The sequence below is a fragment of the Zonotrichia albicollis genome, chromosome 13 (genome assembly GCF_047830755.1).
Source record: "Zonotrichia albicollis isolate bZonAlb1 chromosome 13, bZonAlb1.hap1, whole genome shotgun sequence".
Lineage (NCBI taxonomy): Eukaryota > Metazoa > Chordata > Aves > Passeriformes > Passerellidae > Zonotrichia > Zonotrichia albicollis.
In genome coordinates, this window is record NC_133831.1 from 2,892,183 (window position 1) to 2,917,016 (window position 24,834).

General features: G+C 52.9%; 1 protein-coding gene across 1 annotated transcript; it reads left to right on the forward strand.

The window, feature by feature from the left end:
• Positions 1-10,318: 10,318 nt before the first annotated feature.
• On the forward strand, positions 10,319-15,020 carry FOXF1 (forkhead box F1). The gene is made up of 2 exons (XM_074551046.1): positions 10,319-12,006; positions 13,576-15,020. The coding sequence occupies exons 1-2, from the start codon at positions 10,947-10,949 to the stop codon at positions 13,734-13,736; spliced, it is 1,221 nt and encodes a 406-aa protein (XP_074407147.1). The 5' UTR covers positions 10,319-10,946; the 3' UTR covers positions 13,737-15,020.
• Positions 15,021-24,834: the final 9,814 nt, after the last annotated feature.

Sequence of the window (24,834 nt, forward strand, 5' to 3'; positions counted from 1 at the left end):
ATAAACAGCAACCTGGGCTGGTGGAAGGTGTTGGAACCCACGGCAGGGAGCTGGAACAAGAGGAGTTTTAAGATCCTTTCCAACCCAAACCACTCCACGAGTTTACAATAAAACTCCAGGTTTAAATTCGCTTTTCCACCGCAGCTTCAGCTTGGACTTTTTGTTTTAATCTTCTCCCCTGCCCATAGCCCACCACAAACAAGAGCAGCACACAAATATGATTTCTAACCCTGATATGGTACAAACCACTCGGAGGGTTTGCTCACCCCCAGGTAATTCCCCTCTTCCAGCATCTCCCCTTTGCCCCCAGCGTGCTCATCACTTCTTTCTGAGAAGCCCAAAACTCGGAGCCGTTTTTGGACAGACTAAACAACATCTGCAGCCGCGGTGGGGACACAGAGCGGGGACAGAGGCGCTGTCACCGCGGAGGGCGAGCGGCGCTGCCGGGGGCCGCGGGCGAGCCGCGATGTGGCGGAAGCATAAAGCACCTGTTGGGAGGCTATTTAGGGATTAGCCGAGTGCTGACAGACAAATTGGCAAGATTAATAAGAGCAATCAAGGCTGTGTGGGCTCGAGCTGCGAGCTGACATTAATGTGACATCACTTTCATCTGCTCCCGCCTCGCCCCGCGCGGCATCCGCGGCGCTCCGGGGGTTGCAGCCCCTGAGTGTGTGGCAGGGCAGGGGACAGCTCGGGGTGTCCCTCGGGGACCCAGCAGAGCGTTTGGGGGAGCCCCGGTGTCCCCCAGCCCCGGCGGCTCTGCAGGGCCTACCTGGCTCGCACAGCGCCGGGGTGGGTTTGGGGATGTTCCATTCAAACCCGCTGCCTTTGGGGTTTTGGTTTTCTGTGCCTCGCACGGAATCGTTGGATGCCACCGAGGGAATGCAATGCTCGCACTCTCAAAAAAAAAAACAACCAAAAAACCCCCCAAAAAATACCCCAATCCCCCCACCCCAAAACAAAACCAAACAAACCCCAAACAAACTAACAAACAAAAAACAACACCAAGGAAAGAAGGGGAAAAAAGCATCAGGGAATAAAGGTTAATTCCAGGTGCGAGGAGAGAACAAAGAAACCCCGCTGCTGTCGCTCTAAGCCCCTCACATCGAGACTCGCTGGCTCGGGGAGATGTTTGACACCCTAAAGATGTTTTAAGGCAGAAAAAGCTGTTTTTAGAGCTCTCCTCTGCCTCCAAACCCCGAGGGAATTCTGCCCTGCTTCCCTCCTGCAGCACAGCCGTTGCACGGGGAAAATATAGGGATTTTTAAGGGATTTTTCTTTTTCTCCTTGTTTTTTTTTTTTGTAACACATTCCCTGCTAAAATCTCCCTCGCCCCTAACTCTGTTCGCATCCCTTTCCAACGCGAAATTGGATGGATTTCCTTTGTTCTTCAGTCAATGAGGGATCCTAACAGTAGTAAAATATCCGAATGTCCAAATCCTGCAGGTCTGCCGGGCTCTGCCGCTCGGGCTGCTCCGCCGAGAGCTTTTGCCCACAAAAGGAAAGTGTTGGAAAGGACGGAGATGCCAAAGGCTGAGCGCACGTTCGCTCCCAGAGCTCCTGGGGGAAAATAATCCTGTCCCTGGGACCTGAAGTGAATCCCTCCGTGCCGGGGGTTTATCGAGTACGAGGGGAAAAATCCGTAAAAATCTGATTTTTAAACTATCAGCTGTTTTAATTTTCAAATGTAGATGGGGATAGACGCAGCTGAGGGGTCAAGAATGATTTTTGAGAAAGGTTTTATGAAGAAAATAAGAAAGAGACTGACCCCAAACCAGACTCAGAAAACAAAGTTACAGGATGATGATTGCTCCTCCAACACCCCCAAAAATTAATTTTAAAAGTCCTTATATTTTACTTTGTATGTAAATTATTGAATTTATTTTTTCTTAGTTGCATTTATAAGGACTGGAGTTATTATACATATATATTGGAGTTATTTTATATATACAAACATACATATCCCATCCTAAATGGGTGAATTAACGGGGGTTTTGGAGTGAATTTCAGGTTCCTCCAATCTCCACCCGGCAAGGACAAACCCCTGAGCACAATGTCCCCAGCAGCCGAGGTTTTTGGGGACAAAATTCCATTTCCACCAGGACCCATTCGGGATGGAGGTGAATTCAGGGAGGGCGAGATGAACCCCCCTTTTCCCTGCCCTCTTCCAGGGCTCGTTTTTTTGGGGATTTATAGCTAAATTTTGTCGTTTTTCCCCTGCAACCCTTCTCCATCCCCGCCTTCTCCACTGTGAAACCACACGGTTAGGGGCAGCCCCGGAGCTCCCTAATTCCTTTACCGCTAAAAATAATAATTCCCCATCATTTTTTTTAAATCAGATTTGCTGCCCTTAAAAGCGATTAGGTTAAAAGTACACATCTTCCACCAATCCGGCAGCACCACGGCGGGCATTCAGTGGTCTGTTTGTAATCTCAGCCTTCTTCATGAACATAAACACGGCTCCAACCCAAATACACGCGGCCACCAACGGAGCGAGCGCGGGGCCGCGCTCCCCGCGGGTTAACCCGGGTTTAGCGCAGCCCCGCGTGGAAAACCCACGGGGAAATGGCTGCTAAATCTCTGTTCGCTCTCGTGTTGTGCCCCGGGGATAGAAGGGATCGCGGAGCGGCATCTCCGCCCTGCCCAGAGCCGCTCCCCGCGCACCGAGAGCGGCCGGGCCCCTCCGGGCTGTGCTTTCCTCCCTCTCACCCCGTTTGCCAGGGGAAAATTGAATTGTCTGTGTCGTATTCTTGGTTTGGCAGGGAAATAATTCCCCTTCCGTACTCGCTGTGTTGCTTTCTTTGGGTTTTTTTTGATTTTGGGGTTTCTCTCTTGTTCTGCTCCTTTTCTGTCTTTTTCGCACTTCTTTCCTTTTGTCTTTTCTCTTGCTCTTTTAATAGTTCTCTTTAAATCTTCTGTCTTTTATTTTCCCTTCCTTTCCCCCCTTTGCTTTTTTTCTTCATTTCTTTTCTGTCTTTCTTTCTTTCTTTCTTTCTTTCTTTCTTTCTTTCTTTCTTTCTTTCTTTCTTTCTTTCCTTCTTTCTTTCTTTCTTTCTCTCTCTCTCTCTCTCTCTCTCTCTCTCTCTCTTTGTTTTCTCTTCCTCTCTCTTTCTTTCTCTCTTTCTCTCTTCCAGCTTTTCCCCTTTCCCTTTTATTTTTCTTTTTCTCCTCATTTCTTTCTTATTCTTTGTTTCCTTTTTTGCTTCTCCATTTCCCCATTCCTCCGGGGTTTTTTTCACCCTTTCTCTATTTCTCACTCTCTTGCTCTTCATTTGTCTTAATTTCCTTTCTTTTCTTATTTCTTTCAGTTTCTCCCTCACATTCCTTCTAGTTCTCGTTCTTTATATAATTTTTCCTTTCTTTCTTCCTTTCCTTTTCCTTTCCTTTCCTTTCCTTTCCTTTCCTTTCCTTTCCTTTCCTTTCCTTTCCTTTCCTTTCCTTTCCTTTCCTTTCCTTTCCTTTCCTTTCCTTTCCTTTCCTTTCCTTTCCTTTCCTTTCCTTTCCTTTCCTTTCCTTTCCTTTCCTTTCCTTTCCTTTCCTTTCCTTTCCTTTCCTTTCCTTTCCTTTCCTTTCCTTTCCTTTCCTTTCCTTTCCTTTCCTTTCCTCCTTCTCTTTTTCTTTCTTTTTTCCCTTCTTTCTTTCCTTCTTTCCCTCTTTCCCTCTTTCTCTCTCCCCCCCGCTCTTTCATTTCTCCTTCTTTCCTTCTTTTCTTTCTCCTGCCCATCCCGCCCGTTCTCTGCTTTTCTCCTTCTCTTTCATCCTCTCTCCCCTCCAGCACGATTTCTCCGTGCATTTATTTATTGCAATATTTGGAAACATTTCTGTTTTCCTTTCCTGGGGCTGCGGGGCAAACCAGACCCAGGGCTGTGCTCCAGCTCAGCTCCAAACCCTTTTCCCGAGGACAGAAAAATCCCTTTCCTGCGGTGCCAGCGCGGATTTCCCACCTCGGTTGTGTTTGGCCGGCCCCGCTCCCACTCGGGCACTTTTCCATCGTTTTTGGGGCTCAGCCGCGCTCCCGGGGGTCGCCACGCGGGACACGGGGAGAAACCGCAGTTCCGAGTGGGGGAAAACTCCTCCAGCCCTCGCTGTTCTGAGCCAAGTGATCAAATTCGATCGTTTCCAGAGGAAAAACGAATAATCCTGGAAGGAAAATTCTGATGCTGCAGCCCCAGCCCTCGGGCAGCATCTCTGCGCGCAGGTATCCCGCAACCTCTGCGGGAGAAAGGAGCTGCAGAAACTCCCTCGTTCCCCGATTTTAAAGAAGATTAGTGCAAAATTAGTTGGTGAATTTTAACAACTTGAATTTGAGGGAGATTGGGAGAGATGAGCTGAGGGTGCTGCGCAAATCGCGCTGGGAGTTTTGCAATTTCCCGAGCGGTTCTGAGAACGGGAAAAGCAAAACCATTTCTGGGTTCATTATTCGAATTTTTAGTGAGTTCTTGGCCAGTTTTGGTGCGGTTTTTCTTTATTTTAGGTGGGGCTGTTTTGTTGTTGTTTTCAGTGGATCGTTCTTTCGGGTTTTTTGGGTGTTTTTACAAAATCCTTCCAAATTCCTCTCTGGCTTCGGAATTCCTCCCAGTCCCTCTGGCACATCTACCCCAAAAGCCCCAAAATATTCACAACGGGAAGATGGACACATGGATGCACCCGTTCCCTTCCCGTTCCCACGGTGATTCTCCCCAAATAAAAATCAATCCCTTTGCTGCAGAAATCGTTAAACTTCGGGGCACAACAACCCGAGCTGGGGAAAGTTTTTCCCACCTTGGCTCGGGCATTTTATGTATCTACAGCTCATCTTTCCCGGGAATGCCGGCCGAGCTTTTTATTCCTTGCAGAACATTTTTTAAAAAGTCCTTCCAGGTCGTTTTTAATATTGAAGTAGGTGCTGGTTGTGCAAAAGGGATCGATTTACGAGGAGCTGCTCTGTTATCGGGAGGTGGGAAAGATGATAAACCAATTTTTGGTGTATTTTAACTCTCTGCTCTGGCAGCTGTAAAGTAGAGGGGTGCACAAACCTGCACCAGGCAGAACCCGCTGATGCACAACATCATTATTTGGGAATTCTGGCGGTGGAAATCAGTTTTTTTTGTCGGGAAAGCTTCCAAGGCAAACCATGTCCAGATCTTTGCAAAGAAAGAATCGGGGAGAGCACAACAGCGGGAATTTTTCTTTACAGAGGGAATTTCTGACGGTGTTTGTCACCGAACCCCGGTTTTGGGTTGGAAAAAGGGAGAAACGGAGTTTCTGTGCAGGATTGAGTGTAGAAATCAGGTTTAGAACCCGCAGCCCACCAGGCCGTTGTGCAGCCAAGCCCCACTCCTGCGCGATTTCCCTTTCTCCACACGAACACCCCAAGCTTCCCTACAGCCAAATCTGCTTTTGCAATGCTCTGTCCCTGCACCGTGGGCACGAACAGGAGGGTTCTGCGGCCCCAGGGACCTTCTCGCACCGAGGTTTTGCTGCCCCGGTACCTCCAGGGACATCCCCGTGTTCCTCAGCATCCCTCGGTGTCCCTGTCCTGCCCGGGTGGCTCTGCCCGATGGGCAGGTGACAAGGGCCAAGGGCTGACAAGGGCCAAGGGCTGACAAGGGCCAAGGCTGCTGCCTGCTGGGCACCCCGCCACCTGCCCAGGGCAGTGCCCGGTGCTGCCACCCCGGCCCCGGTGATGCTCTGTGTTGGATAAAATCCTTTTTCCCTGCAATAAGCCCACCTGGATCTGCACCCCTGGGTCCCCCCAGCTTCCCTCGGGGTTTTCCTCTTAGAGATCGCGCTGTCCTCACCCCCAGGGTGCTGTGCCCTGGATCTTTCCCCAAACCCGCCGTGTTTGTTGTCCGCATCTCCCCGCGTGTTTAGGAGCGATCCACGCCGCCACCTTGCTCGTTATTTATCCCCAGATAACGGACGGTCCCTGCGGCTTTTGGCACCCGAGGAAGAAATAACCTGTTCCTCCTTTATGTGGGATATTCCGTTTGAATTTCTCCCAGCTCTCGGTGCAGACGGATTCTGTGGGACGCCCCGAAATGGGGCTGGTGACCCTCGCCTGCCTGATGCTAAAATTCCCCTTTCCTCCAGCACCGGCACATTGCTGGGATTTCGACAGCGCTTTGCTTTAAACTTGGGGAAAAAACAAACCAAAGCAAACCCAAACAAACCAAAAATCAACAAAGAGGTTCCATACGGCTGGAAATGAGGCTGAACCCTCTGGAATTCCCTCGTCCTCCTCGTTTTGTGGAGACCCCCGGCCCGGCTTGGCCCAGCCGGACTTTTGGCATCGGGAGTCGCCGGGGGCTGGAGGTGGTTCCCGATGACAAAAAGCTCAGCAGCGAATCGAAAGGTTTCTCCAGCACAATTTTATCTCTATCCTGACGGGATTTGGTGCTGGAAAAGCTGGAAGTGGTTATGAATTTTGTTTGGATGCCATTGCTATGCCAAGTTGTTGGGAGAAGGGAAATCCTACCCCAAAGGTTCTGTTTGCTTTGGGCGCATCCCTAACCTCGGGCCCCCGGGGGAGAAACCTCGTCCAGGAAAGTCTGAATGCCTCAGGAACGGATTTACACCTGGATTTACACCTGGATTTACACTTGGGTTTACAATTCGAGCTGCCTTTAAGGGCGAATTTGTGGAGCATCACTCGCTGGGTCTCAGCCCCGCTGTTTCTCTCGGTACCAAATTCTTCGGTGCTGAATCCCAGCCAGCCCAAAAGCATCTCCCCGGGAAAACACTCTAGCAATCCGTCCCTGAGCGGGGATATAAATACCCGGAGATATTTGGAAGATCTCTGTGGGAAGCGATTGTGTCTGAGTGGTAGCGCTCCGAGCTTATTATCGCTGGAACCGATTTGTATTGCAGGGAGCGGCTCCTGCCAGAAAACTGCACAGCAAAAAAATCCCGAGCTGAAGAAGGCTGTAAATTCCTGTGCTGCAATATTTCACTGAAGGACGTCATGGAAAATCTGGGCTTGAAGGGCGGGGGGAAACTCGGGACGGGCAGAGGGGGGAAACGGAGACAAAAAGGGGGAGATTAAGATTTTCTTTTTTTTTAATTTTTTTTTTTTCCCTTTCTGACCAAAGCCTGAACTTGCGGTGACAGCCAGCCCGCACCTCCCCGCAGCCACCTCACACCCTTGGGCAGCTTCGTTACGCTCCCAAATTTCGCCTTCTGCTCTCCCAAAATCTTCTCCTGGAGAAGATTTTGCCTCCAGGAATGCGAGAGGCCAAGGCTGGGATGGGAAAGGTCCAAAGCGGTGCCGTGTGCTGGACCCGCAATAAAATATTTGGGGCGTGCGTGCATCTCCCTAAAAACATCTTTCCCTCCGTGCTTCCACCTTCCCCCAGCTCTCCTCCCTCCATCCTCGGCCCCCTCGCCTTTAAATAAACATTTAGGGATCAATTCGCCGCGGATTTGGGGCCAGCGGCCACGGGGATGGCGGCGACTGGAAAAAAAATATAAAATAAAAAATAAAAAACCCCCAAAGCAGGCGAGGGGGAAAGGCTGGTGCTGGGGAACAGGGGGGGTCCCGCGGGGGGTGTTAATGCAAAGCAGGACAGCGGGGAGGGGGACACGGGGCGGTCACTCCCCTCGGCCTGGGTGGTCCGGGCTCGCAGGAACAGCCCGGCCCCGGGCGGAGCAGCACCCTGGAACAATCCCACCTAGATCCATTTCCATCCTCGGGTTACACCGGCCTGCAAGCCGACTTGACTTCACTTAAGCAATTAGCTAGGAAAAATACCTTGGGCGCAGGAAAAGGAAGAAAGCTCGGATTTGTCTATTTTTACACAAAACACGGCCCGAGTTTGGGGCAGGGGGAGGGAAGGAGCCGGGTGGGAAGGGAACGGGGCCGGGGGTGTTGGAGGGGTCGGGAAAGCGGCTCCGAGTGGGATGGCAGAGGCTAATTGCGCCAGATGATAATTTAATTTTTGTCATTTCTTCTGTTCCTCCCTTCTTTTCATCTCTGCCCGTCGGGGGCTGGGGAGGACCCGATTAAGCCACCCAAATCACGAGCAGATAACAGCAAAAGCGAGTCCCGTTTTCCCCCACACCATCCTCCTCCTCCTCGTACACCAGGCTTTTCCTCCCCAAAACTCTCCTTTCCCCAACTCGTGCGCTCGGATTAAAACCCCCAAACATTTCTGCAATTCCCACGACGAGGCCTAAAGGAACCGGAGCGAGATATTCCCATTTTTAACTTTTGCTAGCTCTAATAAATGCATCGCAAACCAAATCTTCCCCCTCCTAAAAGATATTGCGAGAGGGGGAAAGGGCACTTCGTGAAGGAAGTGATTTTCTTTGAGGGGAAATAGTTTGATTTCCACGGTGAGTTTTGGGCTTTTTTTAACTCGGAGATATTTTATTTCCTCGTGGAAACGCTGCCGGTGGCAAACGCTTTGAACGGGATTTTTCCACGGGGGCTTTGTGCTGTGTTTAGAGCTCCATCCCCGCGTGTTTTGGGGGCAGATCGGGGAGATTCGCTCGCAGAGTGATATAAAAGAAAGAAATCCACCTTTTTCGCGAGCCGGGGGGGAACATTCGATGCGGAGCAAAGCTCAGTGACAGAGATGCGCTCCCACAGCAAAAATAAAAAGAAACGCAGTGAGAAGCAGAGGGAATATTCTGCACCAGCCTCCCCGGGGATGTAAACCCCGAGGAAGGTGATTGCTTCCAATAAAAAGCGATTTTTGGGGTGCTTTCCCCGCTTCCCGAGCAGCCCCGCGCAGAGGGAGCAGCGGCCGCCGCCTCCCCGGACAGCCAGAGCTGCTCCTTCTCCTCCTCCTCCGGGGAAAATCTCCAGAAATAACTGAAATTACTGTCCCATTCTCCTCCCACCCTCCCTGGCTACCTGCCCCCGGCCCGGGGCTGGCCCGGGGCTCTCCCGTGCCTGTCCCGGGCCCGTTCGCACCGGGAACGGGAGGGCCGGTGCTGCCGGAATGATGATTTTTTTTTTTTTCCCCAAAAGGAGGGGAAAGACAGGAGGGGGGAGGATAGAAAGGTAAAAAAGAAAGAAAAAAGAAAAGCCTGATGTGAGATCCCTCTTGGCCGTACCACAGATGTGACAGGCGCCCCGGAGGCTGCTCACAACTGCTCGCCAATAACGCGGAGGGAGTTTGGAAACCCGATCGGTGCCTATCTTTCCTTTAAAAGGTATTAAATTATCATTAAAACCTTGAAAAGGGAAGCTGGAAGACGAAGGGATTGGGGAGGGGGGTGTCCCCTGTCTCTCTTTGCTCAGGGATGCGCCCACAGCCCTGCGGCGAGGCCTGTAGCGGGGTGCGGGGGGACGGGATGGATTTTTTTTTTTCCCCTTTTCCTTTCTCTTTTCTTTTCCCCGATGTCGGGAGGGATCAGGCGGCAGCAGCAGGCACATCGGCAGCCCTGAGAGCCCAGGCTCCTTCCCCCGTGCCCACCCACAATTTCACCACCCCCGCACCGCGCCGCTTTCCACGCGCGGGCCGCGACAAGGTGACAAAGGTTCCAAGCGACTTACCTCGAGTGACAGCTCTGCCGGCGGCACGGTGCTCAGAAAGGCGACTTTAGGGGGACAAGGGAGGGAGAAACGGGGGTCTGTACCCCTCTGGGGCTCTATTCTCCTGCCCCCCACCCGCCGCGTGTGCCCGCGGCACGGCCGGAGCTGAGCGACAAACTCCGGGCACGGAGCCGCGAAACTCCAGCACGGATTTATCCACACCCCCCTGAAAAAAACCCCAAACAACCCAAAACGAACCAAGCCACCCTCATCCCTAAAGCAGCTCCGGAGCGGGCGAGGGGTCCGCAGCCCGTTCGCGGCCCCGTTCGCGGCGGCGGAGGCAGAAAAGGGCATTTCGCGAGGCAGCGGCAGTTTTCGCCGATTTCTTTTTATTAAAGCACCCCCGAGCCCGTGTTTACATTGCGCAGTATAAACATCCTGCCCGGGCCCGCCGAGCTTAAAAAGAGCGCACGAAGAGGGGGTTTGAAGTGGGTGAAGCTGCGCGCAGCGCGGAGCCGGGCCCGGGCAGCGCCGCGCTGCCCCACGCCACGCGCGGAACCTCCGCGCTGCCCTTCCCCGGCCCGCGGGGCCCGGGCTGCGCTTTCCAGGGCTGGGAAAAGGGCAGGGAGGGGATGGAGGAGCCTCACGGTCACGCGTGGCATAAATCACACATACACACACACACACAGATACACGCGCGGTTCTCTCCGCGGCGGGCAGGGGCGCGGCGTGCAGCCCCCCCGGGTGGGGCAGGGCAGGGCGGCGTGGAAAGGGCTCTTTAAAAGCTGCCCACCAGCGGGGAGCGGCGGCGGAGGGGGCCGGCACGGGGCCGGGAGGGCGGGGGGGAGCGGCTCGGGGCGGGGATCTCCGCTCCGCGCTTACGTCTGTCAAAGGAGCGGCAGACGCCGCTGCGAGAGATAAAGTAGAAGGCGAGCGGCGGGACCGGGGGCAGACTCGACAGCCACCGCGATGGGAAGCAGCTCCCCGCAGCAGCGGCAGCGCCAGCCCAGCTAAAGCCTCCGGAGGGGACGGCGGCGGCCCCGGGAGCCCGGCCCGGCGAGGGGCAGCGGGGCAGGCGCGGGCGGCGGCCCCGGCTCGTCTCTCTCTCTCGCAGCAGCAGCAGCAGCAGCAGCAGCCGAGCTCAGCTCGCTTCCACCCGCCCCCCCATCCCGCCTCCCCCCCGACCCTCCGCCTCTCGCTCGCCTTCTGCAGCCGCGCTCGGATTTAGGGATAAAGTGGGAGGAGGAGGAGGAGGCAAAGGGGGGGTGGGGGGTGTCGTCGCTTCCATTTGTTTATCCACGGAGGGGTGAAGTCTCCCGGTGGAAAGCGAAGCCGCCGGGGGGCCGGGAGGACACCGCAGGGAGGGCGGTGGGTGAGTGGCGAGCCCCCAGCAGCGCGGCCTTTCGCGGGGGCGCTGGGGGGGCGGCAGCAGGAGGAGGAGGAGGAGGGCCGGGGCTGGGGCTGGCCGCCGCGGACCTGGCCGTAGATGACTGCAGAAGCGCAGCAGGCTCTGTCCTCTCAGCCCCCTCCTCCTCCGGTGCAGAGCAGCTACGGCCCCATGTCCTCGGTGGCTGAGAAGCAGCCGCAGAGCTCGGCCATGGACGCCGCCTCCGCGGGGACCGGCGGCGCGGCCGGCAGCGCCCCGGGCAGCGGCGGGGCCCCGGGCGGCGGCGGCCCCAAGGCGAAGAAGACGAACGCGGGGATCCGGCGGCCGGAGAAGCCGCCTTATTCCTACATCGCCCTCATCGTCATGGCTATCCAGAGCTCTCCCTCCAAACGCCTGACCCTCAGCGAGATCTACCAGTTCTTGCAGAGCCGCTTCCCTTTCTTCCGAGGCTCCTACCAGGGCTGGAAAAACTCGGTGCGCCACAACCTCTCGCTCAACGAGTGCTTCATCAAGCTGCCCAAGGGCTTGGGACGCCCGGGCAAGGGCCACTACTGGACCATCGACCCGGCCAGCGAGTTCATGTTCGAGGAGGGCTCGTTCCGCCGCCGGCCCCGCGGGTTCCGGAGGAAATGCCAGGCGCTGAAGCCCATGTACAGCATGATGAACGGGCTCAGCTTTAACCACCTCCCCGACAGCTACGGCTTCCAGGGCTCGGCCGGCGGGCTCTCCTGCCCCCCCAACAGCCTCTCCCTCGAAGGGGGCTTGGGGATGATGAACGGGCATTTGTCCAGCAACGTGGAGGGGATGGGCCTGGCGGGACACTCCGTGCCCCACCTGCCCGCCAACGGTGGGCACAGCTACATGGGCGGCTGCACCGGCTCCTCGGCCGGGGAATACCCGCACCACGACAGCTCCGTGCCCGCGTCCCCGTTGCTCCCCGCCGGCGGTGTGATGGAGCCGCACTCGGTTTACTCCAGCTCGGCCTCGGCATGGGCGCCCAGCGCCTCGGCGGCCCTCAACACCGGCGCGTCCTACATCAAGCAGCAGCCCCTGTCGCCCTGCAACCCCACGGCCAACCCGCTCTCCTCCAGCCTCTCCACGCATTCCCTGGACCAGCCCTACCTGCACCAGAACAGCCACAACACCGCCGACCTCCAAGGTAAGGCGCGGCCACGCGCGAGGGGCACCCGCGCAAACGGGGCTCGGCCGGGGCTGCGGGCCCCGCCTGGATCCCGGCGGTGCCGCTGCAAGCCGGGATCCCGCTTGGTGGGCGGCTTTAATGCTGGTCCCCAGGGGAAGACGCCTTGTCTTCCCTCCTCGTCTCCTTTCCCGGGGGCAGCCCGTCGGGGCTCTTCCCGCTGCGGGGTCGGGGCTTCGTTTTTCCCGGCGGTTCCCTCACGTCCAGGGCCGCCCCAGGCCTAAGGCCGGTGGGCTCAAGCAGCTGAGAGCTGCGGGAAGGAGAGGCCAGGAATGCTCCCTTGGGCTCTCCCACCTCCATCGGCACTTGGAGGGAAAAGGGAGGAATTCCCCATCGCCATCCCACCCTGTGCCACCCCAGCCCCTTCCCCGCCATCAGCTGTGTTTTTCGCACATCTCAAGGCCGTGTTTTCCAGGCCCATCACCTCCCTCCATCCGCCGCCCAAGCCGAAGCCGGTGGCCTTGATCCCCCAAATCCTCCCGCTCCCCAAAACCCCGGCTCGGTCTCGTCCCTGGAGCTGTCGGGGATTCATTTGCCCTGAGGCTTGGAGCGGAGATGGTGTTTGGCCGGGAACAGGCCTCGAAAGGGACGAGGCCAGCGCTGGGTTTCGCTTTGCTGCCCAAATTCCGCTCGGGCTGCGGTGGCTGCGGAGCTCTCGTGGCACAGGGGAGCCCCCGAGTCATGGGCGGGTGGTGGGGCAGATTTGGGGGTCCCTGCCCATCACCCCGGGCCTTCGGGGGAGCGGGACGTGCCTGACAGGAACGGCTGCGAAGCGGAGAACAAACGGGTCAAAAACACAAAGCGAAGCGGGGAAATGCACCAGCCGGGCCGGGCCGGAGCTGCAGAACCCGGGCAGAAGCCCGGGCAGTGCCCACCACGGGCACCCTCCAGTCCCGGGGCGGTTCCCGGAGCTCAGCGCATCCAGGGCCTCTGGAAAACGGAGCTGGGAATCCGCCCCGATAAGCTCCCGGGCCCGTGCGCGGCCTTCACGGAAAATCGCTCCGATTTTCACCTAAAAGAGCCCCGGGAGCGCTGCGGGGCAGGGCACCCCCTGCCCAGGGCACCCCCAATTCCCGGGGCGCTTTTCCATGCCGAGGTGGCGGAAGGGGCGGCGGGAGCAGCCCCGCTCTCGGCTGCTCTCGGCCCCACCGCCGCTCCCGGAGCTGCCCCGCTCCGCACCCGGCGCATTTCCCGCACGGGCCGAGGCACTGGGAAAAGCAGCCGGGGCGAAAGAAAATAAATCCAAGTGTCGAAACAAAACCAAAAAACCCTAAACCCGAGGCAAATCCCTTCTCCTCCCAGCGCCCTCGGGCCGGGCAGGGAATCGCCGTCCCGGGGCTCTCTCTGCCGCACCTGCACCCGCGGATCCCAATGTGCCAAAACAGCCCCAAATCCGCGCTCGGAGCGGGCCGGGCGGGCGGGTTGGGTTGTTGGGATTTTTTTAAACCCCATCCCGCGTTGCTGGGATGTTGTTCACCCTCTCCTGCTGAACCTCTTGGCGCTGCTGACCATCTCTCCCCCGTCCCGCAGGCATCCCGCGGTATCACTCGCAGTCTCCGAGCATGTGCGACCGAAAGGAATTCGTCTTCTCTTTCAACGCCATGGCCTCCTCCTCCATGCATTCGGCGGGCAGCGGCTCCTATTACCACCAACAAGTGACATACCAGGACATCAAGCCGTGCGTTATGTGAGGAGCCGGGCCGGACAAACCCCGCTCCTGGGGCCGGAGCCGGGCCATGAGCATCCCCCAGGACGCTCCGGGTGCCAGGGGATGTCCCGTGTGCCAATGTCCCATGTCCCAGCCTGGCTTTGGGCAGCAGGAACAGACCGGAGATGGGCGCTGAGCATCCCCCAGGACGCTCTGGGTGCCAGGGGATGTCCCATGTCCTTTGTCCCCATGTCCCAGCAAGGCTTTGGGCAGCAGGAATGGACCGGAGCCGGGCCCTGAGCATCCCCCAGGACGCTCAGGGTGCCAGGGGATGTCCCATGTCCCCTGTCGCCTGTCCCATGTCCCAGCCTGGCTTCGGGCAGCAGGAACGGACCTGAGCTCCGGCAGCGAGCTGAGCATCGAGCCCGTCTGTGCCTCCTTCTTCTGCTCGGGGAGGGATGGAGGAGAAAGCAAAAGCAGCCCCCGTGTCCGTCTGTCTGTCCTGAAAGCCCCGGCTGCGAGTTTGGGGTGAGGCTTTGCCAAATGAGGTTTTGATACTTCTTTAAAAACAAAAAAAAATTTGCAAACTCAGTTTGGGAGTTGGCGGTGAGCGATGCCACCAGGGCTGGAAAAGACCCCGAACTCAAATCCCCTCGGTGCCGTCTCACTTCGAGCCCGGAAAAAAATACTTTTAAAATTTTTTTTCCTTCCTTTTTTTTTTTGAATTTTTTTTTTTTTTTTTTTTTTGCCGGCCAACACCCAGCGGGCAAAAAAATCTCTCAGAGGGATTTTTTGGAACTATGAATTTTGGGGTTTTTTGCCTGCATAAAGACTGCAGGATCAGACCCTATGCAGAGAGAACAAGGCACTTTGGAAAGAGACAGCCATGCTCATCCTGTTATTTATTCTACAATTCTTTTTTGTTGTTGTTGTTGTTGCTAATAATCGAGACACGAATAGTCTCAGTTGATCAGTATTAAATCGGGGAATCTCTGTTGGCAATATTTGCCATATAGATTTGGGTTTTTTTAGTTAACCTTTGTAAATTTGCAAGCGACCGTGGTCTCTGTGTAAAGACAATCCTCCATATGTTTTTATAGAAATATATATATAATGAAGGATTATTCCCCTCCCTCCCCTCTCTATTTTTTTTTTCCACCCTGACGTTGTACAGTTCGGTGACACCTATTTTAATTCTTTCTGCACTGTATAAAATTGTAATTATGTGGGTTTGTTTTTTTGATTTTTTCGCTTTTTTTTTTTTTTGTGTACGTTTTGTCCCTAAAGGAAAAAAAAATCCCGAAATAAAACCTGTATGTTATTTGTACATGGGCTTCACGATTGTATGAGCAGCAAATAAACGAGCATGCGGTGTAATTAAGCTTAATTAATGAGGAGTCCGGCCCTGCAAACCCTCGGGCAATAATTCCCTATCCCGGCACAGACTCAAAATCGACTTTTTACGGTTTTTTCACCTTGGTAAAGTCCTGCTTGCCAATTTCCCTGCTGGGAAATATTTCAATTGAGGCTATTGAAACGCACGAGGAGGAAAAGCGGCGGTGCTTTTTATTTTTTTAGCTTTTTATTATTAGGATTATTCCATTTTTTTTCCAAGGCTAAAGGCGCTGTTTGACAGCTCTTTGCCTCTCCCTCGAATTCCAGGCGTGAGGCTGCCGGGATGAAACCCGCGGCTCCTTTTTCCTCCTCCATCCCGGGAATTTTCCTGTTCCTTTTTCCTCCTCCTCCATCCCGGGAATTTTCCTGTTCCTTTTTCCTCCTCCTCCATCCCGGGAATTTTCCGGCTCCTTTTTTCCTCCTCCTCCATCCCGGGAATTTTCCGAGCCGGCAGGAAAATGATTTATTTTCCCGCATGAAAAAGAAATAAAAATTTATAAAATCGATGGGCACTTACCCAAATTAACTCAAATTATTAGGAATTAATAAACAGGATAAAAATTAAGCAGATCAACCGCACCATCTCCGTTGTGCACAGGGCAGTGATAAATCTGCATTTAAATATTTGTATTTTCTTGTGAAATTTTAAAGGATTTTAGCTAATTCAGGATCCTCCAGTATCCAGAATTTTTTGCTTTAATTTGCTGGCCAATCTGTCTCTATTAATATTCAATATTAACGCCCATAAAAAAGAGATGCAGGGGAATTAATCTGATTACGTGGTTGTGGATTTCTGTCTTTAGAGAGGGAAATTTAGTCACTGCACACTAATTAGCCCAGCTTAATTAAAATCCAAGTTTGCTATAACAAGGGAGAAATTTATAATATTATTGTAATTAAGCAAAGCATTATTAGAGCTGGGGAGGCCTTTTCAGAGTGGGGTTTTTATTGTTGTTTTCTGGATTTTTTTTGAGGAGCATTGTGGGGGTTTGGGTGTTTTTTTATAAATTTTGTAAATGTTTTGGGGGGTTTAAAATATTATTTTAGATCTCTTTAAGCCAGCAGCAATCTGCCTGCAGCATTATTGATTTTCCTCATTTTTATGCTTTTCTGGGCTGATCTTTCCCACATCCCTGTTAGAGGTGAGCACGTTGTCTCCATCCTTTTAGGTACAAGCTGAAACCAGAAGCTTTTTTACTCCTGAAGCAAATATCTGTACTAGGTGTGGCTTCAATAATGGTCCAGGGTTAGGAGCTCAGCTCCTTGAAATGCCACTGTCACTCCCAAGGTTTGTTTTCATCCCTTTGGGTTGATTTTGGGTGGAATTTGGGTAGATTTGGGGTTGATTTGGGGTCCTGTTTGGCCAGGCAGGGCAGGCAGCACCTTGTGAGGCTCAGGCCCAGCTCGCAGGGGTTCTGTATCTGCTCCCCACCAAAGCCTGATGTGATTCATTCCTCTCCCTCCCGTGGCTTTCCAAACCTGGAAAAACAGAGCAGCTGCATTCCGGGGACGCCACATATTCCTCAAGCCAGTGAGCTCAGTCTAAACAGGAGCTCTCCATCCCAGAGCCCTCCAGCAGCCAGGAGGGACCAAAACCCCCCAGCTCCTGCAAAACCCCCAACTCTGCATCTGCAAAACTCCCAGTTCTCCATCTGCAAAACCCCCAATTCTCCATCTGTAAAACCCCCCAGCTCCTGCAAAACCCCCAACTCTGCATCTGCAAAACCTCCAAACTCTGCATCTGCAAAACCCCCAACTCTGCATCTGCAAAACCCCCAATTCTTCATCTGCAAACCCCCAATTCTGCATCTGCAAACCCCCAAATCTGCATCTGCAAAAACCTCCAATTCTTCATGTGCAAAACCCCCAATTCTGCATCTGCAAAACCGCCAACTCTCCATCTGCAAAACCCCCAATTCTGCATCTGTAAAACCCCCCAATTCTCCATCTGCAAACCCCCAATTCTGCATCTGCAAACCCCCAACTCTGCATCTGCAAACCCCCAATTCTGCATCTGCAAACCCCCAATTCTGCATCTGCAAAACCCCCAATTCTCCATCTGTAAAACCCCAAACTCTCCATCTGCAAAACCCCCAATTCTGCATCTGCAAACCCCCCAATTCTCCATCTGCAAACCCCCAACTCTGCATCTGCAAACCCCCAATTCTCCATCTGCAAACCCCCAATTCTCCATCTGCAAAACCCCCAATTCTCCATCTGTAAAACCCCCCAGCTCCTGCAAAACCCCCAATTCATCTGCAAAATCCCCAACTCTGCATCTGCAAAATCCCCAATTCTGCATCTGCAAAACCCCCAATTCTCCATCTGTAAAACCCCCCAGCTCCTGCAAAACCCCCAACTCTGCATCTGTAAAACCCCCAACTCTCCATCTGCAAAACCCCAAACTCTCCATCTGCAAAACCCCCAACTCTCCATCTGCAAAACCCCAAACTCTCCATGTGCAAAACCCCCCCAGCTCCTGCAAGAAACCCAGTTCTCCATCTGCAAAATCCTCCCCCAGTTCCTGCAAAACCTTCCCCAACTCCTGCAAAACCCCCAATTCTTCATCTGCAAACCCCCAACTCTGCATCTGCAAAACCCCCAACTCTCCATCTGTAAAACCCCCAACTCTGCATCTCCAAACCCCCCAACTCTGCATCTGCAAAACCCCAATTCTGCATCTGCAAAACCCCCAATTCTCCATCTGCAAAACCCCCAATTCTCCATCTGCAAAACCCCCAATTCTCCATCTGCAAAACCCCCAATTCTTCATCTGCAAAACCCCCAATTCTCCATCTGTAAAACCCCCCAGCTCCTGCAAAACCCCCAATTCTTCATCTGCAAAACCCCCAATTCTCCATCTGTAAAACCCCCCAGCTCCTGCAAAACCCCCAATTCTGCATCTGCAAACCCCCAACTCTGCATCTGCAAACCCCCCAATTCTCCATCTGTAAAATCCCCAACTCTCCATCTGTAAAACCCCAATTCTCCATCTGTAAAACCCCCCAGCTCCTGCAAAACCCCCAATTCTGCATCTGCAAAACCCCCAAATCTGCATCTGCAAACCCCCAATTCTCCATCTGCAAACCCCCAACTCTGCATCTGCAAACCCCCAACTCTCCATCTGCAAAACCCCAATTCTCCATCTGTAAAACCTCCCAGCTCCTGCAAAACCGCCAATTCTCCATCTGTAAAACCCCAAACTCTGCATCTGCAAACCCCCCAACTCTGCATCTGCAAAACCCCCAATTCTACATCTGTAAAACCCCCAATTCTCCATCTGCAAAACCCCCAACTCTCCATCTGTAAAACCCCCAATTCTTCATCTGCAAACCCCCCCAGCTCCTGCAAAACTCCCAATTCTGCATCTGCAAAACGCCCAATTCTGCATCTGCAAAACCCCCAATTCTCCATCTGTAAAACCCCCCAGCTCCTGCAAAACCGCAAATTCTCCATCTGTAAAACCCCCAATTGTGCATCTGCAAAACCCCCCAGCTCCTGCAAAACCCCCAATTCTTCATCTGCAAAACCCCAAACTCTCCATCTGTAAAACCCCCAATTCTCCATCTGTAAAACCCCCAACTCTGCATCTGCAAACCCCCAATTCTGCATCTGCAAAACCCCCAATTCTGCATCTGCAAAACCCCCAATTCTGCATCTGCAAAACCCCCAACTCTGCATCTGCAAAACCCCCAATTCTCCATCTGCAAAACCCCCAACTCTCCATCTGCAAACCCCCCAGCTCCTGCAAAACCCCCAACTCTCCATCTGCAAAACCCCCAATTCTGCATCTGCAAAACCCCCAATTCTCCATCTGCAAAACCCCCAATTCTGCATCTGCAAAACCCCCAATTCTGCATCTGCAAAACCCCCAACTCTCTATCTGCAAAACCCCAACTCTCTATCTGCAAAACCCCAATTCTGCATCTGCAAAACCCCCAACTCTGCATCTGCAAACCCCCAACTCTGCATCTGCAAAACCCCCAATTCTCCATCTTAAAACCCCCAATTCTCCATCTGCAAAACCCCCCAGCTCCTGCAAGAAACCCAGTTCTCCATCTGCAAAATCCCCCCCAGTTCCTGCAAAACCTTCCCCAACTCCTGCAAAACCCTCCCAGCTCCTAAAAATCCCCCCAGCTCCTGCAAAACCCCCCCAACTCTCCATCTACAAAAGCCCAAGGGGTTTTTCCCAAAATTTTCAGTCCCAGGGGATGGCAAACCCCAAGGCAAAATCCTCCCAATTCCTGCAAAACCCCCCCAGCCCCTGCAAAACCCCCAACTCTCCATCTGCAAAGCCCAATGGGATTTTTCGAGTATTTTCAGCAAACCCCAGTATTTTCAGCAAACCCCAGTATTTTTTAGGCAAACCCCAAGCTGTTTGTGCATTTCCAGGAGTGGCTGGGCTCTGAGAGGAGGTGAGGAGGGATAAACTTGCCCAGAAATGCTGTGGGAGCCCTGGGAGAGCAGCGAGGCAGGGCTTGCTCAGAAATGTGGGATTTGCTGCTGGAAAGGCTCAGATCTGGCTGAGCTCAGCTGCTGGGGCTCAGCTCAGCCCCAGCTCCCTGCTCCTCATCCTCACACCCCAATCCTAAGGGGAAATAACCCATTTTCTTTTGGGGTTTTGGCATTTCTACTTCAGGAAACAGCTTCTCATTGCTGATGTCCTGTGCAGGCCCAGGAACTTTCTACAGGGATGAAATTGCCCAGGAATTTTCTAGAGGGTTGGAGTTACCCAGGAATTTTCTAGAGGGATAGAATTGTCCAGGAATTTTCTAGAGGGATGGAATTGCCCAGGAATTTTCTAGAGGGTTGGAGTTACCCAGGAATTTTCTAGAGGGATAGAATTGTCCAGGAATTTTCTAGAGGGATGGAATTGCCCAGGAATTTTCTAGAGGGTTGGAGTTACCCAGGAATTTTCTAGAGGGATAGAATTGTCCAGGAATTTTCTAGAGGGATGGAATTGCCCAGGAATTTTCTAGAGGGTTGGAGTTACCCAGGAATTTTCTAGAGGGATAGAATTGTCCAGGAATTTTCTAGAGGGATGGAATTGCCCAGGATTTATTTTTTTTTACAGGGATGGAATTGCCCAGTAATTTTCTACAGGGATGAAGTTGCCCAGGGATAAAATTTTCTACAGGGATAAAATTTTGGAGTGTGATGACAAACAGGGCCTGTGTGTCTCCAGGCAGGTTGTCCCCTCTGGATCAGGAAATATTGGTGTCCCTTGTGCAGGGATTCTGGTGGCAAATTCTGGCAAGTCCAGAAGATTCTGGTGCTTCCCTCTGCTCCTGCCAGGATGTTTCCCCCCATCCCCACAAGGCCCCCATGGAGCTGGAGCTGTGTCTGTCACTGTCACCTGCTCGTGGGCTCGTGTCCCCAGGGGTGTTTGTGAGCCCCACGTGGGCACAGAGCTGGAGGGAGCACAGGGATGGGGCAGGGATCCCAAGGAAGGCCTGGAAGAGGGGATGTGAGGCTGGGTCCCCAGCTGGGGGGCACACATTTTTGCCCCATGGGTCCATTGGGATGATCTGCAGCATTTTTTGGGAGGCAGCATCGGGGTGGGGATGGTGGTGAGGGGTCTTTCAGGGATCCTTGGGGTTTGGAGGGTCTTGGAGGTTCTGGAGGGTCCTGAGGACATTGGATGATCCCAGAGGATTGGAGCATCCTGTGGGACAATTGGAGGGATCCCCAGGGGCTGAGGGGTCCTGGGCCTTGAGGGATCCTGGGGGCTTTTGGACAATCCCGGGTGGGTTTAAGGGATCCTTAGGGGTTTGGAAGGTCCCAGTGGGTTTGGATGATCCCAGGGCTGTTGAATGATGTCTGGGCTGCTGGATGATCCTGGTGGGATGGGATTTGGATCCTGGCAGGGGTTGGATGATCCTGGGGATGTTGGAAGATGCCAGTGGGTTTGGATGATCCCGGGGGGGGGGGGGGGGGAATCTAGATGATCCCGGAGTGTTGGATTATCCTGGTGGATGCTGGATGATCCCAGTGAGATCTGGATGATCCTGGTGGGATTTGGACAATCCCGGGGGTGTTGGAAGATCCTGGTGGGTTTGGAAGATCCTGGTGGGATCTGGATGATCTTGGTGATATCCAAATGATCCCAGGAGGATTTGGATGATCCTGGTGATAAATCTGGATGATCCCGGTGGGTTTGGGATGATCCTGATGATATATTCGGATGATCCTGGTGATACCCGGATGATTCCATTGATATCCGGATGATCCCGGTGGGACTGGGATGATCCCGGTGATATCCGGATGATCCCGGTGACAAATTTGGATGATCCTGGTGGGTTTGGATGATCCCAGTGATATCCTGATGATCTCAGTGATATATCCGGATGATCCTGGTGATATATCCCGATGATCCCGGTGATATATTTGGGATGATCCCGGTGATATATCCCGATGATCCCAGTGATAAATTCGGATGATCCTGGTGGGTTTGGATGATTCCAGTGATATATTTGGGATGATCCCGGTGATATCGGGATGATCCTGTTGATAAATTCGGGATGATCCCGGTGGGATTGTCGATCCCGGTGGGTTTGGGGGGGGCGGTGCCGTTCCCGTGCCGGCAGCGCCACCTGGCGGCAGCGAGCGGGAGCGCCGGCCCGCGGCTGCCCCAAAATTTGGCTCCAAGCCCGTCCAGGTGGGGCCGGTTTGGAGCCTTTGCCCACCTGGTGGATGCTAAAAGTCTCGGGGTTTTTCTTTATTAATTAATTTTTTAAATCTCTTTTTAAATGTATTTATTTTATTTTCATTTTCCCCTTCTGGCATCCAGACCTGTGAGGGGGAACATCCCCTTTATCCCATCTTCACACCAGGTGAAACTCCTTTATGGAGCACTTTGGGATCAAACCTTTTCTGTGCCCACGTGGGACAGATGGGAATAGCTGGCATGGAAAAGCATGGAGTAATCCATGGGTACAGGCACCTGACACAGGATGCTCTTAGATGGGCTGGATTATCCAGATTTGCAGAAAACCTTGAAGATTTAACCTGTGGGAGCAACACCTGGAACCTTCCATGGGTATTTGGGATACCAAGGGATGAGTTTGGCACCAAGTTCTTAGCAGGTATAAAGGCTGAGATCCATAAGAATCAGTAAGCACCTGATTTCTCCCTCAAAACCAAAATATTTGGGATCTGTGCACCTCAGGGGGTTAAAGAACAGCTCTTGTCACTTTTGGAAGGGGACTTCAATTTCTGCAATGCTTTTGGGAGGCCACACCTGAACATCTGTTCCCTTTCCAAGCCTAACTCCTGCCTGATGCTCTGCAGGAAAAGAAAAGGCAGTGCTGGGATGCTCCCGGGGGCTTTATCCCTGCCAAGGAATCTTTGCACAAGGAATCATCCTCAGGGATCAAACAGGTGGATGAAAAGGAGCCCCTTGAGGAGCAGGAGGTGCCCCCAGAGCAGCTCTGCAGCTGGAAGCTGATGTTATTCCTAGAAATTCTCAGGTTGAGCGAGGAAAGGCACAGGGCTGCCCTGTTTTCTTTAGTAACTTTCCCTGTCAAAATCCAGAAAGGAATTAAAACCAGAATATTCATATCAGTGGTTGGACTGGATGATCCCAGGGGGTATTTTCCAATCTAAATGATCCTGTGGGTTTATTATTAATAAAACGTAACAGAAGGAATAAATCTTATTGAGCTTCTGGTTTAATATCCAAATTTCCATTATCAAAGGGTGCCCAGAAGAGCTGTGGCTGCCCCTGGAATTGCCCAGGCCAGGTTGGACACTGGGGTTTGGAGCAGCCTGGGATGGTGGAAGGTGTCCCTGCCTTGATGAGCTTTGAGGTCCCTTCCAACCCAAACCATTCCATGAATCAGTGGTTGCTCTGCTTCATCCAACTTCTGATAAATATTCCAACTCCAGTCTTAAAATTAACTAATTTTTTTTCAGGGGAGCAGCAGATCCTTTGGAAAGCTTCACTAAGGAGTCACTGTGCCATCAACAGGGATTTCCTTTCCTCACACATTTCTCCACGTCACCTCAGAGATCTCTGAACAAGCACCAGAGAGCAAATGGCAATTCCAGAGGTCAAACCATGGTTAAATCATGGCAAGGGATGTGGGGACCCTGGCAGTGCTGCCTGGCAGTGAGAACAGGAGCCTGAGCACAGACCTTCCTTTATTGAAAGCAGCAAAGCTCAAAACCCTTGGAATGGCACAGAAAGTGCAGCTCTGTGGCTCAGCTCAGCTTCAGGCTAATTACTGCGAAAATAAACAACCACACCTGGGAAAGCAGGATGACATGGCCTGGAAAGCTTTGCAGGGACTTTGGGGGAACCAGGAGCTCCTTTGGAGCAGAATTTGCTGCAGCAGTTGTGTGGGGGTGAGGAGAAATCCCTGCACAGGGATGGAAATGTCACACTGCAGAGCCTGAGCAGTGCAGGTGCCTGGAAACACTCTGAGATCCCTCTGAAAAACACAACCATGGCTCTTGTCTCAACAATGATTCACCCTGAAATCTGAAGGAGTGGTAGCCATGGGTTTGGTAATGCTTAGAAATGGGGCAGCTTTCAGCACGTGAATGTTTCTCTTTCCCCCTGGCCTTTTTTTGATCCCATTTCACTGCCCTGTGTTGTTTGTTTTATTCTTTAAGGAAAGGTAAACCTGGCTTGGCTCAGAGTGTGGGAGGAGGGGGTGAGAACACATTTGGGCGACTTGGACACTGATGGAGGTGGCATATTTGGGGAAAAATTTGTTTTGTGTCTTATCTCCCAGAGCAGGAGCTGTGCTTTGTCCCTGGCAGGTGCTGGAAAGTTCTGGAGCAGGAGAACCAGGGGGATCAAAGGCTCCAGGTATCCCCTGGGAGACAAAATGTTGGGAACATCAATTCTGTCATGCATAAAATCCCAAGAGACGCTTGGTTGAGGTTTTTTTGAAAGCTTTTGCTGAGTTTTTGGCCTGTGCTCCTGTTGTTTTCCAAGGGGGTGGGAATGACCAGTCTATGAAGAACCATCTCTGCCTTGCCATCTGCAAAACGTGGATGTTACTGGGACAAAATTCTGTGAAAATTCTGTATAAAAGTTCTCATTGGTGCCTTGTCTCCCAGAGCAGGAGTGTCCGGTTTTCGGCTGTTTGGATGGCCTGGAAAGGCCCGGGGTGGCCTTGGGGCAGCCCGCGTATCAAAGGAGCAGAAGAGGCTTCAGTTCTTTTCTCAGTCTCTATGTTTATTAATTGTTTATCTAAAAGATTTTCTCTCGGCCCGACAGAGCTCTGCTCAGCAGCCAGCCATGAGCACACTGTGCTGCCCTCCGGACAGTCACCTATCTTTATACCCATAGTTACGTGTACAATATTTATCATTTTTCCCCAATACCTTTCACCCTTATTGCCCAGTGCACTTTTAGTAACAACCAATCTCAAAGTGCCACCATCACCACAGAAGATGGAGGAGAAGAAGAAGGACAGGACACGCCCCAATTCCTCCATCTTACTTCTCTAAACCCCCCTGTACAGAAATCCTAAACCCTGTGTTTCACCCTCTAATTAACCAATCCCTTCACCATTCACCCCGGTGAAATCCTCCTATCCTCATACAGGTGTCGTCTCCTGTGTAGGATCAAAGTCCAGCCACCAGACACTTCTGGCAACATTCCAGGACTCCCGAGCCCCCCAAGGGTGGTCTTGGTGACACCTCAGTCCTGAGCTGCTGAGATCCCACACAGGAGCTGTGGTTTGTGCCTGGCCGGTGCTGGGTATCTTCATGGAAAGTTCTGGAGCAGGAGG